The sequence below is a fragment of the Calonectris borealis genome, chromosome 7 (genome assembly GCF_964195595.1).
Source record: "Calonectris borealis chromosome 7, bCalBor7.hap1.2, whole genome shotgun sequence".
NCBI classification, from domain to species: Eukaryota; Metazoa; Chordata; class Aves; order Procellariiformes; family Procellariidae; genus Calonectris; species Calonectris borealis.
In genome coordinates, this window is record NC_134318.1 from 5,625,985 (window position 1) to 5,641,262 (window position 15,278).

The 15,278-nt window shown below is 42.9% G+C and overlaps 1 protein-coding gene across 1 annotated transcript; it reads right to left on the reverse strand.

Moving 5' to 3' along the window:
- Positions 1-579: 579 nt before the first annotated feature.
- On the reverse strand, positions 580-15,272 carry CISD1 (CDGSH iron sulfur domain 1). The gene is made up of 3 exons (XM_075154123.1): positions 15,161-15,272; positions 9,038-9,243; positions 580-3,583 (listed from the first exon to the last, which is right to left on the reverse strand). The coding sequence occupies exons 1-3, from the start codon at positions 15,189-15,191 to the stop codon at positions 3,494-3,496; spliced, it is 327 nt and encodes a 108-aa protein (XP_075010224.1). The 5' UTR covers positions 15,192-15,272; the 3' UTR covers positions 580-3,493.
- Between the last annotated feature and the right edge of the window lie 6 nt (positions 15,273-15,278).

Genomic DNA, 15,278 nt, shown 5'->3' on the forward strand with positions numbered 1-15,278 from the left:
CATTTCCATGTCTTTAGCTGTATTACACTTAAAGGAAAATCCCACTCCAACTGCCGTGCAACTGTGCAAAATAATTTTTACAGACCCCAACGGCACCGGAACAAGGTCCAAACTGCAACAATATGGTGACAATTATAGTAGGGCCTGCGGTCAGCTCCGCAGCTGGCTGTCGGGGAACTGGCGATACAACTCCTGGATTCAAGCGCATGAGCCTCCGTGCATGAAAAGCGGCTTAATCCCAAACATGTTAATGCAGCACTTCTAGATGCCTGGGCTCAGACAGGCAGCAATGCTGATGAACACCCCCCCACATCAATACATGCCCGCATAAAAAACCCACAAGAACAGCATTGCCCACACCAAGGAGTACCCATCGCACAGCTTTTGTTTCCTCCTAGTGGACCAGCATGTAATTGCAACGCTGGCCTCCACCGTTTGAAATTATCCCTTAGATTAACAGTGCTTGAATTCAACGTGCAGAAAACATCTGTAACTCACAGCCGTCTCTTCTTCAAGAATGCTGATTCTAGAAGCACTTGCATATTTGACATTCATACTATTTTGAGGAGTCACACTCAATTACTGCAGAATCAGTACTTTAATTTGTTCACGTTCCTAATGAACACTTACATGTTGAAAAATAACAACGGAGAACAGAAATACAGTTTCACTCTGGGCCAGGAATCCTTCACTGCTTTAATATGAAGGATTTGTACCACATTTTCATGTAGGAGTTTCAATGTGACGTGAAAAGTGTACATTTGCAGAAGAATTTCTTTATGGTTAAAAACTTGGCAAAGATCTAACCAATTTGCTTCATATTCTAGAGATTGAGGAAAACACAAAAGAACAGAGATTTCAGAAAACACTGGAGCAGGCAAGCACTCAGTCCATCAGAACATGGTAACCTATTATGGCATTAAGGAAAAAAAATGAAGTGTTCTCTGTGACGCTCATCAAGACTGCTGGCAAGTTTGTTTACTCAAATTCAGGTATCTTTTCATTATCACATTCGAACAGCTCACATACATGAGTAACAGGAACTTTTAGGTACAGTACAGAAAATTGTACATGCATCAAAATAAAATTTAACCTCTTTGTGTCAACATTTATAAACGTGACACTTCTCCAAAACAAACTCATCAGGATGGGAATCAGCAAAGACTCAGCTCCTGCATCTTTGCTTCCCAGGAACAAAAACTTGTCATGGAGCCCACTTCCATGACGCCCAAACTCCAGGAAATGTTTTATTGGCAAACTCCAGGAAAGAGTTTTATGACTTGGGAGACTCATCTGAAACTTCAAGATTCCATCTCTCGGAACATTAATGCGGTCTTCAGTGAACTTTTATTCCTTCAAGAGCAGCCAGGCTTTGCTGCTAACAGGAAAAGAAGTCTCAGAAGGAAAGCCCAACCCAGACACAGGTTTATGGTTACAGCAGCATTGGCATACAGCACTACTCACAGTGTAACTCTCCCTTGAAAGAAACAGCACACCCGTGAGCTAACACAGACGTTACAACCTCGAGATTAAGATGAGCTCAAATGTGTATTTGACAAAAATACAGAAATATCCAGTGTCATGTTCTAATAACACAGAAATAACCTTCTTTTGGATAAAAGCAATGTATTTGATAATTTAAGGTTAAAACAACTTTCCATATGCATCAGTACTTGGCCAAGTAAAAAATATGAAGTACCTTTACAGTCAAGACAGGAAGTAAAGACAGAAAGTAAATGTATTTCACTGCAACTTCTTACAAGCAGAGGTCTCTCACAGACAGTAGCTGCCCCCTCTACAGCACTCCACCTGCAAACCCTCTTTCTCTACCTCTGTGCCACCTTCTCTACTTTTTGTGCCTTCTGCCCAAGTTCAGGCCAGTCAGCTAAGACCTCGGCCTCTGAAAGTCTCACATCCAGAATATGCAAAACATTCTCTTTAATCATACCCTTAATACCAACCATAGCCTTAAAAAAAAATTTAAATAAAACCTCTACTGCCCCAATCATCTGGGAGAATCCTTAAGGGTCCATGTTAAAATGTCAGCTTCTTGAAAAGGCCTTTCCTCTAGCTCTGAGGTAGTCTCTGTGTCCCATGACATCGAGAGCTCAATCTTACCCAGGCTGCCAATTATGCTAATGGACCGGTTTGATACAAAACTGCCCTCTGCCACCCCACTCTTTGGGTTTTGCTTTGTAGTCATTTGCATGTTAATAAAGCTATTTAATTTATGGAAACCAACACGATAGCCATTAATGCAACCACGTCAGACGAGGCAGATGAGTGCCATACAACAGGAGGGTAAGAGCTCTCCTTGTCTCACCCTTCCTTTCCCCCTTGTTTCTAGCTGTCGCCAAAGCCTTTCCTTGTCAGTTCTTTTGGTAAAAGTAGCTTAACCACATTAACAGTTAGCCCAGGGAGGCAGGAGTTATTTAAGACACATAGAGCCTAAGGCCACTTCGTAAGAAAGGTGTGCCTCCTCCCCCCACAGCAGGAAGAGTCCTCCGGAACCAGCCAGAGCAATGATGAAGCAGACAGTAATGATGAGTAGGGTTTTAGTTTTTATTTTAGCTCCTGGAATAAATCAGCATAGCCTCCCCACCCAGAAGTGTCCTGTGGTCTGGGGAAGTTAGCTTCACTGTCAGAGATTGCAAGTGAAACTAAGGCTTTCTAGCAGCAAAGACAACCCTGCCACCCCCAAGCACTTCATATCATTCCACCTGTCTGTTAAGAAAGCTCTCACAGAGACCACCTTCCTAATCCTACTCTAAATACACGTCTGCAATTCCAGTAGTATGTTCTTGATACTAAATGGTAATAGGGTCAAGTTTCAACACTGCTGTAAAATCAAAGGCAAAGTTGCCCTTTAGCGCCATCTCGCTATAAGCCTTTTACGTTGTCTGTTTCTAGTTCGCGATTTTAAATTTGGGTGGGGTTGTGTTTTGGTTTTTTTTTTTTTTAAACAGAAGCCATACAGAACTGTAGTGTTAGAGGCCAAACGTGACACCTGCAGAAAATGCAGCATAATCAGAGGTTAAGCTACATTTTGGCACCATGATTTCTTTCCTGCCACTGCCTTTTACATAGAAATCTATCCAGACCTGTGACTTTAGAACCTCCCCAGAATTTTAAGATCTCCATTTTGAACGCACTTTCTACTGAATAGCCTCAGAGTAGTACGCATGTATTTGAAAATAATTTAATACCTATTTTCTGATGAAGTACATTCTGTGCGTCATTTCAGTTTCATATTCAATGAGAGAGTACACACACTTTACAGGACAAAAAATTTAAACCATGACTATTTAGTAAATTATGCATTGTAGTGATTAAAATAAGACAAGTACCAGAGAAAATACACATGCTGAAGCCTGATGTATGTACTACACTGGAAAGTCTTCAGTGACATGACAAAGAATTTGTGGTTTTTCCCCCAATTACAAGTGAGCAGAGGATTTGTCAGACATTCATTTTGTAGCTTCTACTGTCCACTCTATGCCTCCTTCCTCTTGATGATCAGAGGCCCAACGTTGTCACCAGTTTCCTCGTTATGCTTTGTGTGAGAGCCATCACACAGCGGGAACTGAAAAGAGAAAGAATAAACACATCTAAAATACATCCAGAGTCAGAATTAAGAACCTAGGTTGAAAGTTCATTAGAATGTCTTCTCATTAAATCCACTGTGACCACAGACCATAACTTGTGCTGGCATCTCAGGTCTCCCTGAGTTTTGTCCATGCGAGCGTAGAGTGAACGAGAGGCTTGTTAAGAAAAAGCAGCAACTCGGCTCCACTCTATTTGGTGTTCCTGCCTCAGGCCAGCATGAGGAAAACGTGCTGACCTTCAGCCGTAACCTACCCAGAGTATCTTGCTCTCAACCTTGCCCCACGCTCCATCTTCCCGGGCAACAGCTAGAGTTGAGTGCAGTTACAGAAGATAAGTGGGGTGAGGAAGAGAAACAGGAGAGCCTTTGCTGAATTTTTTCCCTGGTTTTCCATCGCACATGATGAGAAAAAGGACAGTTCCCCTACCTCACCTCTTATTTAGGAGAGCCACCTACATATTAGTCCTGCCTCCAGACAGCTAGAGTGGCAAGCTGCCTTTGCTTCATCCTGACACAGCTAGCTTCTCTCATCGACACGAAGGTCCCTTTGCGCAAGCTGGCTTCGACATTAGGATTTTGACCTGCTAATGGAAAAAAACTGCACTTCCAACTGACATAGCTATTCATCAGGGGGTTTTAAGGGTAGCACTGAGGAAGTAATTTGAAGAAATGTTTGTTCCATAAAAAAAACCCTCCTAGAACAGCCTGGTCAGAGCAAGACCCACGGGGACTCCTTTAGCCAGCTGTAACTGCCCAGGTCCCAGACCAGTCACAACCACTCTGCTCCTGGGCAGGTCTTTTCACGTGCAAGAGCCGAAGGATATTCTGTGAAGCAACAAGAGTGAGGTTAGATCCCATTGTTTTTCAGGGCTGTGCCTCCTCTGCAGAGGAAACTCTGGAAATGATCACAGAAATCACACACCAGTATTTTGCATTCAGTTACTATTTTGTTTGCTTAGAAGTAATGGGAATCAAAGTTTGGCATTATTCAGCTGTTGCCTTTGCAATAGCAATATTCCCTCGCAGTACAGTCACCATCAGTCTTCGACACTCTGCTGATCCCAATGTTCATGCCTCAGTCATAGCCCTTGAAAAAAATTAACACCCTATCACCCACGCTTAGTTAGAATAAAAGATTTCAAAGCACTACATGAAAACAATATAATGAAGACAATATACTTGCAAAAAAATTCTCAGAACTCTAAAAATAAAGCCATGTGCCCTGTAGGGTAGAGTGTTGGGGGGAGAGAGGTGAGGTGGGGATTTTTTGTTTTTCACTGTTACAAAATGTCCAAACCCACACTATAAATGGCAGGTGATGTTTCCAAATAAAGAAATCCTGAATTCAGAGAATACTCATGTAAGCTGATTCACGCAGGAACTTTATCATCACATCAGTCATTTGTGACTAAATGAGTAGGTACTGACAGATACTTGGGAAAAATCTGAGCAAACAAGAACTTATGTTTATGGGACACTGACCAGCTTCCAACCCAGATGTTCCTGGGCCAGTTGTTTTTCCATGCAACACCACAGTCCACTGGTCTTCACAGAAGCATTGACCCAGCTTCCATCAGACATTAACATCTCATATGCCCCAAGGAGGCAAGCCCAAGGTCCAGCTACAGCAACACCATCACTTCAAGTTTCCAAGTGACAAAAATGGTGGGATTGATAGGCTTCAGATAGCATCCAGACATCTTTAACAGCTACCAACTCTGACTGCTCTGAACTCATCCTCTGGGTCAGCTGGTCTCAGAACCACTGGCTCCCAGAGCCTGGGATACTAGACTTGAGCTTCTCAGAAAAAAAAAACAAAACCCACACCACCACTTTTCCAGAGCACCCACTTGATCACCTTGAAGACCAGATACTGAATAGATGGATCATGGGCCTGACACATGTTCATCCTTGATTAAGATAAAGCAGGCTAGCAATAGCAGCCAAGGCTCAAACCCTGAGGGAACTGTGCAGTGATCTGGACAGCTCAACTTATTTTCCTTAACAATTCACAGGTTTAGATTCTCTATCACTATTTCTTCTGATGGTCTGCAGCAGTATTCCTTGACCTGCAGCCTAGGGACTAATATTGCTCTGGAAGACACAGAGGTTGCAGGTCATTGCAAAAGAAAGCAAATTCATTCCCTCTCGCCCCCCCCAGCTCACAGACTTAAAAATGCAGAAGGGTAAGAAAACAAACGTTCTAACTTTAGACTAATTACAGTTTGGTTTTAACACAAAACTCTTGCCTCTACACTGGTAAATTTGAACACTGGGTTTTTCTACAAAACTTGACAAGCAGTGCTATGAAGTGCCTGCAGAGCACAACATTGAATAGGAAAAGGGCCATTTAAAGGACTACCTACCACCTACTTTAACAGATAATTACATCCCAAGACAGACTTATTTGAAGATACCATGTGTGGTATGGTTTTTAAACACATGCACTCCCTGAAGACTTTGGCCAGCACAAACAAAAAAAAGCCTTTGAAGTATACTATTTCACAAAAAACCCCAACTGAAAATAATCCTGCTCCTTTTTTAAGAGTTACTCCAAAACACCCTGGTATAGTCCAACTGTTTTGTTACTCCCGTACAGGTGGGACGCCGTGTGAAGCCAACTGTAGTGCATGCACACCATCAGTACACACAGAAATACCTTACGGTTCATAATGCTACCGGTTCTATTAACAGCCTCATGCCTCAGACGAGGCTAAATCTGATGAGAAGTGCGCACACAATCATACACGAGGACATTTCTTCTAACCTGTATATGGAATAGAGATCCCCATACGTCAGTTATACAACAAAAACAAGTGGGTACTTACTGCTTTTGAAGTAATTGTAATTCCCTGCATTGGAAGCACACACATTCTACCATTTTGCCATTATATAAACATTATCTTACAAATTTTAACCGGATCTTAGTTTTAGAACTGTAAGAAACAGATAATGCTAGCTAACTACTACCAAAGATGACAAGCATGTGAGAATGATGAAGAGTGTCTCTGTATTTTATTACCGCTTGGCAATAACAGAACATGAGACGAAGCACGCACGCCATCTTAAAGATCATGCTACCCACCATACAAGGTCAACTGATCAGGGAAAGAGGAAGGCAGCAAGACTGGAAACTGCAGTCTTTGAAGAACAACATGCTGATTAAAATACTCATTATTAAGCATTAGTAAAAGAAAACAAATGCCTTCAAAATTTTCCACTGACCTCCTTAATGCCTCTACAAGACCTTTCAGATCAGAGTTCTAATAATGGACTCATTATAATGTAGCCCCATCTACTTCCTTTTAGTGTGTGATTACAGAGCCCTAACTCAGTAGGAGAGTATGTTCCTAAACTAACAACACCCCTTCAATATATGCCAAAACATACTTCTTAAGATTTTTATTTCACACGAAAATGATAGTATCAAACAATAGTTAGAATATTGGCAGAAGCTGCAATGCAACCACTAAAACCAGACACTATCTTCCATTTCTGTTCAGAAAACAGAGTAGGAAGCAGAAAGTACAAACACCAGGATCTAGGTTAGGATTTTTTTTTTTTTTTTTTGCAGAAGCACTGAAGGAAGTGCTACACTATTGCAACCCAAGGTAAATCCAAATTCAAATATTAAAACGAAGTACAGATACTTAGAGCAGCCTTTCTCCTCCCCCTTTTTCTTTTCTGAAGCTGTAGACCTTGCGACAGCTTCCAATGCTGGATTCTGGCTGTCAGTTGAGACTTACCACAAAGATTTAGCGGCAATGCTGCTATACACACGCATGATACCTGCATGCTGTACAGTCATCAGCACTGCATGTAAATATACACACTTCCCTGTTGTATAATCATACGATATGTAACTTAGTCCACGGAGCACACTGCGGCAATGGCGGGTGGGGGGGCAGAATTTTGTTTTTCAGATCAGACTCCGGACAGACTAAATAAGACAAGCCCCTCTCCACAGGACTCTATCAGAATCAAGTCATGATGCTGTTTGATCCTCAGTAGTGTTTTAGTGTTAAACCAAATACAGCTACAAATGTGTAACTTCCTAAGTTATTTTCACCTGCAAGGTAACAAAGTCAGATAGGACAACAGCAACAACCGAGAGTTATGGTACCTGGAAAAAGGCAGAGTGTGGCCTGGTTAGACCCGTGTCTAACACTTGAGATGTCTAGTATTCAGTTCACCGATGGAGAGAGAGCTAGATTTCAAGGCTGTTGGCCTTAGTTATCTGGCTTTGAAGGTCTGTATTATTTCAGTCTCTGCACATTAGCGCCCTGACTTCTAAAAAAGCTTTTAAATGTGTGCCAGTGGTAAATGGAAAGGACTACTCACGCAATCCGCTTTCTCTCATTACAGATCCTAGAACCACCACTACAGATAAATTATACAGATCTCAGCTACCTCAGATGTCACACATCTCTACCCCAGATTTAAATCCGATACTAGTGTTAATGAAAGCCTAGGTATCATGCTTACCACTAATTTCAGGCAATTGAGGCAACCCAATTTCATACACAAGTTGGACCAGTGTCTGGATCAGACTCTTAATTGCTCAAAAACAGAGGCTTAAAGTATGCCATCATGATTTCACTGGCTTTACTGCAGGATTACCCATACAACTATTTCGAGTTTCTAAGGCACAAATGCATTAAGTCCATCTGTCTAGATTCTTCAAAAGCTCTTAACCCCGATGACTTCTTTTTAGATTACCTCCATCACCACTGGAAACAATTCACCACCGTACTCATTCACATGGCAAAAGGTAGCTATCTACAGTACAAAGCAGTACTACAACAATAAATTCAGAACAGCAGTACCACCGTAACACCATCTGCGCAAGACAGGCTCTTCCAAAACCATTCTGCACTCACCCCAGCTACAAGATTTAATGATGGGCTCAGACATTGCAAGTGACAATTTGACACCAGCTCTGGTATACCAAGAGACTTCTTAATGGATTTGTGTTACTAACACGATGAACTAGTAGCAAGGTACTTTCGGACTGACAGAGTAAGCTTCCAACTTCCTTCAGTAAAAGGTGTTTAAGCTCCTCTCAGACTGTGATTCCTGAGCTCCTACTGCCAACAGGCCAGTAGTTTTCTACAAGCCTCAGTATTAGCAAAGGCAGCACACAAAATGGTATCTGTCACTCATGACTGTGATTGCTCCATACAGTGGCTCTCCCTTCAGGGCATCTGCTGCTTCAGAGCTACAGAAACATTTTGTTCGCTATTAGCACTGATCTGCAGGCTTTGAGTGACAGCATAAATCTACATAGTTTTATGGATTAAAATACTGCTACATCTCACTGCAGAACAGTTTAAGTGAAAAAAGTTAGTTTCCTCTAAATAAAGTAGTTCAAAAATAGTTTTGTTGAAAGATGCATGCACCTGAACAAAACTGGACCATTTATTCTTCTCTTACCTTCTTAGATCTCCAACAACGACAGTACACAGCCTTGTCTCCCAGATCTTCCATATCAAATGCGTGGACTACCTTGGGGTTATCCTTCTGGATATGGATATTCACCATTGCTTTGCGGCATTTGTCTTTACAGAGAAATTTTTTGTAAGCTAGGTACCCAACAGCAGCGGCTCCAGCAGCTAAGGAGACTGCAGCAATCCATTCAACTAGAATAAAAGAGAAGAAAAAAAGGGAGACTGTCACTTTTTGACCACAACATTCTATTAAAACTACTCAGTAATAAATGTCTTCATGCTTGTGGCAAGTCTTCATGCTTGTGGCAACACCTCTACTTTCCAACAGACCTTCTTGTTCTGTAGTAGTATACTTTAGAACATATTCTTTTGACACTCACCCAGTTAATCTACTCCTTTCTCCTGATCAGAGTTCTCCTTCACCCCAATCCCTTCTACACAAGGGCGAGGGTTAACCTGGAAGGGTTTGGGACATTTTTTTAACCTTTATTTGGGAACCTGCGATACCAACATCGGTAGTATAGTGTTTCCAAGTTCAGCACATTAAACCAGCTATAAGCACATCCCGTAGCAGCAAAAAATCCTGTTTTTTGTTTCAGTTGCAGGACAGTCACTAAAGCAGAATGCTCAGCATCAACAAACCAAGCAGGATTCCCCCAAGGTATGGGTACTGAGTAGCTTTTAACACAATGCATCTTGCAACTAAAAATGTTAACAGTGTTTGGCAACGGGGAAATTATTTAATATACTACCACTTCAGAACAGTGACAAAAGCCAGCTTAGATTAAATCCCTATTGTGGTGTACAGGAAAGAATATGGATCCAAAAAGATTATATTTAAGAATAATAGCACGAGTTTATTTTAACTGGATTAGGTCCTGATGCTCTGAAAGACAACTTCCATTAAAAAAATAATCTTTCCACCACCTCCCATCCTCACACCCGCTCCCCCCCCCCGCCCCAAATCTCTAAAATCTTTGCAGTCTCGCTCACTTGGTATAATTTCCTTTTCTGCAAGGAGTTTTCCTGCTTTTTTGTGGCTCTATTGTTTCCTCTCTGCCTCATGAAAACATGCTGGACTGTGGCCAGAAGTTCTGGTTGCGGCAACAGCCCCAGCCGTTTCTCTCAGAGCTGCAGGCAGCTGCTCCTTTTTTGCCTTTTATCCACCACTTTCACTCACATGTACTAATGTGTACATACAGAGGTCAGCTGACTCTACAGACAAATAAATCAAAAAGGAATTTAAGTTTTAGCACATTTACATAAATTAATAAAACTAAAACAGTCTCCAGTTGGGAATTTCTATCTTGCCCTTCAATGTTTGCATTGGATTTGAAAGACGCCAAGCCACATGACATCTTTGGGGCAAGCGATGTTACTACATTAATTCTAAAGAATAAGAAGAAACAAAAAGCCTCTGTTAGTTCTTGCTATTTTCCACGGCTAACTGACTTGCTGTATTGCCACTGTGAGCTTGCACTAAAAGGATCAAGAAGGTTTTCTGCCCTGTCACACAGCCTTTTCTAAAATCCATACCTTGAGGCCTTTCCTCAGCTAAAACATTGCGTTAGCTCATATGCGGCATGCTGATCCACAAGGGTGTACATGGAATTAGACAAATATTTGTACGATGTCTGCAGCCCTGTAAGATCAGGGAAGGCAGGAAGTCCTCTACAGTCTTACTAAAAAAGTAAGAGATGCAGAAATCCTTCAGAGTTCATTTTCTTAGTAAATGAAGCAGAAGAGACCAACATACACCAAGATCTCCCCTGCAAATGAGTGACAAACCCTCCCGGTAACAACAGGGTGATACCAAGATACAGAAAGCCATCTTTAACATCAAAGAATTTAGGGCATGTTTCCCTGCTCCGAAACTCCTTAAAACAATAAAAGCCCCAGAGAGAATACTGTGAATTCAGTGTTTTATATCCATCCAGTGAGTTCTCACCTCTTTATCTACCCATTACAAACTAGCTAGAGTAATGCATTAATTTTAATAGGGTAAAGCAAGTGAGGAGGTGAAAATAAAGAAGGGATTCTATGAAAATCTATTTTAGTTTAGCAAAACAGCCCAAACTAATCCAAAGAACAGCGACAGCTTAAATCAGAGGCAGCAGGTTCTTCCAAGGAAAGCCACCGCAGAGAGTCAGCAGCACCCTTTCCCCTTCTCGCTTGAGCACATTTCCCCAAGAAAAGCAGAGCAGTGGCAAGGGAGGAGGTACCCAGCCAGTTCAGGGACAAGCTGGGTCTGACAAGTTTAAAGTGATTTCTGGCAGCCACAACAGCGCCAGGTAACACAGAGTGATTGCCCGTACTGGCGATTTCAGAAAAGCAGCAGTTGCAAGGATTGCTCAAGCCGCTAGCTGACACGTTGCCAACAGATCAAATCTTAACCAATGTTTTAAAATAACTGATGATAGACTGTATCCATCCATTAAGGAAACTAAGGGGAAAAGAGTGACTTTAATGAAGACCAAGGATGACTCCTATAACTCAGCTACCCTTTAAGGTGCTGTACCGTAAGGAAGCTGATCTTCTATTGCACCTATCCAAAAGTCCAGGTCAACAAACTAGCAGAGGAAAAGATTCTGATGATAAAAATACTTCTACGACTCACAGCACGAGCAGGGAAGTCTGTACTTAAATTCAGCAACCTCGCAGCACATTCAGAAGAGGTGTTCTGCACATCTGCAGCTAACCCAGATCCCTCTGACCATCCCTCGGGCCACCTACCCCATAACCATGCACAGCACATCCAGCTCAACAAGCAGAAATCATTAACTTAAAGTAATTGTCATCTCGTATTTCAATGGTCCTCTACTTCTTCTCCCGAGGCCAGATTCATCTATTACACACATGGGCAGATTGTATACATACAAACAACTTAATATAATTTTTTCTTATAATTGATCATAGTGTCTTTTTTATTGTATTAGCTTTTTTCCATCACTTCTCTGGAGCTGCATCAGGGTGGAAAATGGTATCAACCAATAATACAAGAAATCCAAACATTTAAAGCAGTCTATTCTTTAAACTTCAGCATTGCCTTAACAAACATCATGTAAATTTATGAAAGCTATTTGAATTTAAAAAATGGACACTCTCTCTCTCTCTTACAATGATATCATCCTGCAAGGTTTCAGAGGTAGTAAGTTTTGTTGTCAACTGTTGTTTTGTTTCACAGATTTGGAAGAGCTGGAATGCCCATTTCATCCTTCAAACCAAGTTAACCATAAAACTGCACCTGGAAGGAAAACACTTTCCAGAAGTTTTAGAGTACTTTAAACTCTGTTTCAAGAGGCCCTGGTGCCACTTCAACAGTGCACTGCCAAACTGTTAAGGTCATGCACGTATTACTTGGAAGAGGCGTCTGTGAACAGAATGACATTGATGTGGAATGTCAAGGGGGTTTATTTCTTTTTAAAATAAAAACATTAAGAGCAACTTCTGTGTTATTATTAAACAAATCTCAATTCTGGTATAATACCAAAACACAGCATTAGAAGTCACTATAGGACAAGACACTACAGGCCTGTGCAACACAGCAGAAAAATTGTTTCAATGTCCTAAGCACTAAACAACGGAAAAGGTTTGGCTAAAACTCCAGAAAAATTAACACACAAAGGAAAGAAGGGAAGAGAGATGGAAAGAAGGAAACAGAAGTCCAAAGAATGCAATCCCAGGAGAGCAGGCAGTGCACAGAAGTAAACAAAAAAAATCAGAAAATGAGAACAGCAACAAGCCGATGGTGGGAATTTATTTTCTTGTATATACTTTGGACATATCCTAATGAACAAGAGATTTGGATCACAAAGTTTCTCTTCCCTTCTCTTCCTGCACAGCTAGAAAATTGCTCTGGATGTTTCCAGATCGAGGCTACAGAGGTACTTTTAGGATCTACCAGAGAGCTCAGACAGATTTTATCTGCAGGAAGAACACGCATTTACCATCTGCACTGAAGCATATGAAGAAACCGAGCTGGTCTTGGCTCCACCAGGAGTACACGATCCTCGTTACGACACATATCAATTTACTTTCCAGGAACTGGCAACAACATGGGGGACAGCTGCACCCCTACAAAGTTAGTCCAAGACCATCCTAAGAAGCAATTTTCAAGTTACCTCTGCTGCTTAAAAAATGTTTATGTTATTTGAAGGTCAGCTACCGAGTAGTAACTCCAGATATGAAAATCCATAATTTTTGTCTTCAGAAGTGCTTATAACTTTCAAGCATTGTTCTCCTCCCTTTGTTGCCAATGAAGAGGCTATTATTGTCCAAGAGTTGTTAATAACAATCCAGTAACTGCCCGCAACGGAAGGCCACCTTTCTGCAGGCCGTGCTTGGAGAAACACATGGCACTTGCTTACTGAGGAGTCGTCCAGGATAACTGTCTGTACTGAAAGTCTAATAGTAGAAGCCAACCAGTCAAGCAGATAAAGTCACTTCCACCACTTCACAGCATCCACAAGAAATGGGATTATGACTAACAGAATTTAACTGAATTTAACTAATTTAACTGAAACCGTAAGGTAAAGAGGGCACCTGAGGGAGAAAGATTGTTGGATCTGCCCAATAAGCAGCAAAAGACAAGTCACTGTGATCAGATCTGTGGTCAGTGTGGGGTCACACCTGCACACAACCACATTACTCACAACAAAAAGCACTAGCTGCGCTATTCACTGCCTTCCAAAGGGTAACCTTTCGGCACATACGCGCACCAACATACACAGAAGCAATTAACTCTCCAATTACTACCAGGAATTAAATCCCACAAAAATATGGGAACTTTCTGATGTCTAGTTTCCAGTAGGGAATAAGGCATTAGTATGATTTCCAAAATTCATCAGCCCGAGATGTACAGAAGCTGAAGACAGAGCTGTGACCTGCCAGTCGCTGATCAAGTTTAATCTTGACAGAAATCACATTAACCCTATGCCACCTCCTGCTACACAAATCACCCTCCAGACGGCTCTGAAGGGCTGTTCCCCTGCTTTCCTGGGATAAAGAGGATATTTTCAGTTTGATTAGGAGCGTGTTCTCCTCTCTCCGCCACAAACTAGGTTTTCTGATCAATTCCTAGCATATAGGAACTGTTCTAATTCTTGCAAGTTTATAAATGACAGTAAGCTACCCTTGGGAATGCAACCTGGCTGCAAGCTATTATCTAGTTGTCCTCAGGGCTTTGGTTTGATTATTTTAATAAGCACAGCCTTCCATCACTATCACCCATTTTAGGCTATAGCAATGCCTTTGCCAACATCCTCTGTACCAGCAGTGCACCCCAAAAAAAAGAAAAAAAAACCCAAAACTACCTGGATGGAGCCCCCCGACTTAAGGACATAAACCATAAGCAGCTTTGCAACTGGAAACCACAGCCACGCAGGTGAAGCTCATTTTTTAGAGGAAATCAGATAATTCAGCTCTCCACTCTGTCCTCCATCCATCCCAACCCTTTCATCCTGCCCGGCTGCCCAACAGCATTTAAAACACACAACGCTACTTCAGACATGGTTCAGGTCAACCATTACACAGCACAAATATCACCGTTATCTCTATTGTACAGTATCGGGCTTTGAGGGCAAGTTAAATACCCAAAAATTTATAGGTTTCCATGAAATTTATACCCGGTGGCTTCTCATGAACTACGGGGCCTGAACAAAAGCAAAGCCCGACACCGAAGACGGGGGGAAAAGCAGAAATAAAATAACGGTGCCTGAAACGGGCTGTCCCCCGGCGGGTGGCCGGGGCCGGCTCCGAGGGGCGAAGCGCCCATGAGGGCCTGCCGCGGAACTCGACGCTCTCACAGGGGGCCGGGCCGTGCGGTCCCTCACGGCCCGCGGGCCGGGCCGCCGACCCTCGCCCTCCCCAGCCAGCTACGGAGGGGAATTTTAATCACATCCGTATCTAACGGGACGCCCCGGGAGGCACCCGCGTCCCCGCAGGGGGCGGCCACGCCGCCATTTTGTCCCCGGGGGTCTGGCGGGGCGCGAAACCCGGGGGAGGGAGTCGGGGGGGGGCCGCGCCTCCTCCGCTGCCCGCCGCCGGTACGCGGGGTGCACGCGGCCACCCCACCCCCCCCCCCCGCACCCGCCGCCAAGCGCGGCCCTACCCCGCACGGCGGAGTTCTGCCCCAGCCCCATCGCTCCCGCTCCGACGCCGTAGAGGGCAGGCGCCGCGCATGCGCCACACCCCGCCCACCCGCGCTACCAACCGCAAGATGGCGGCGG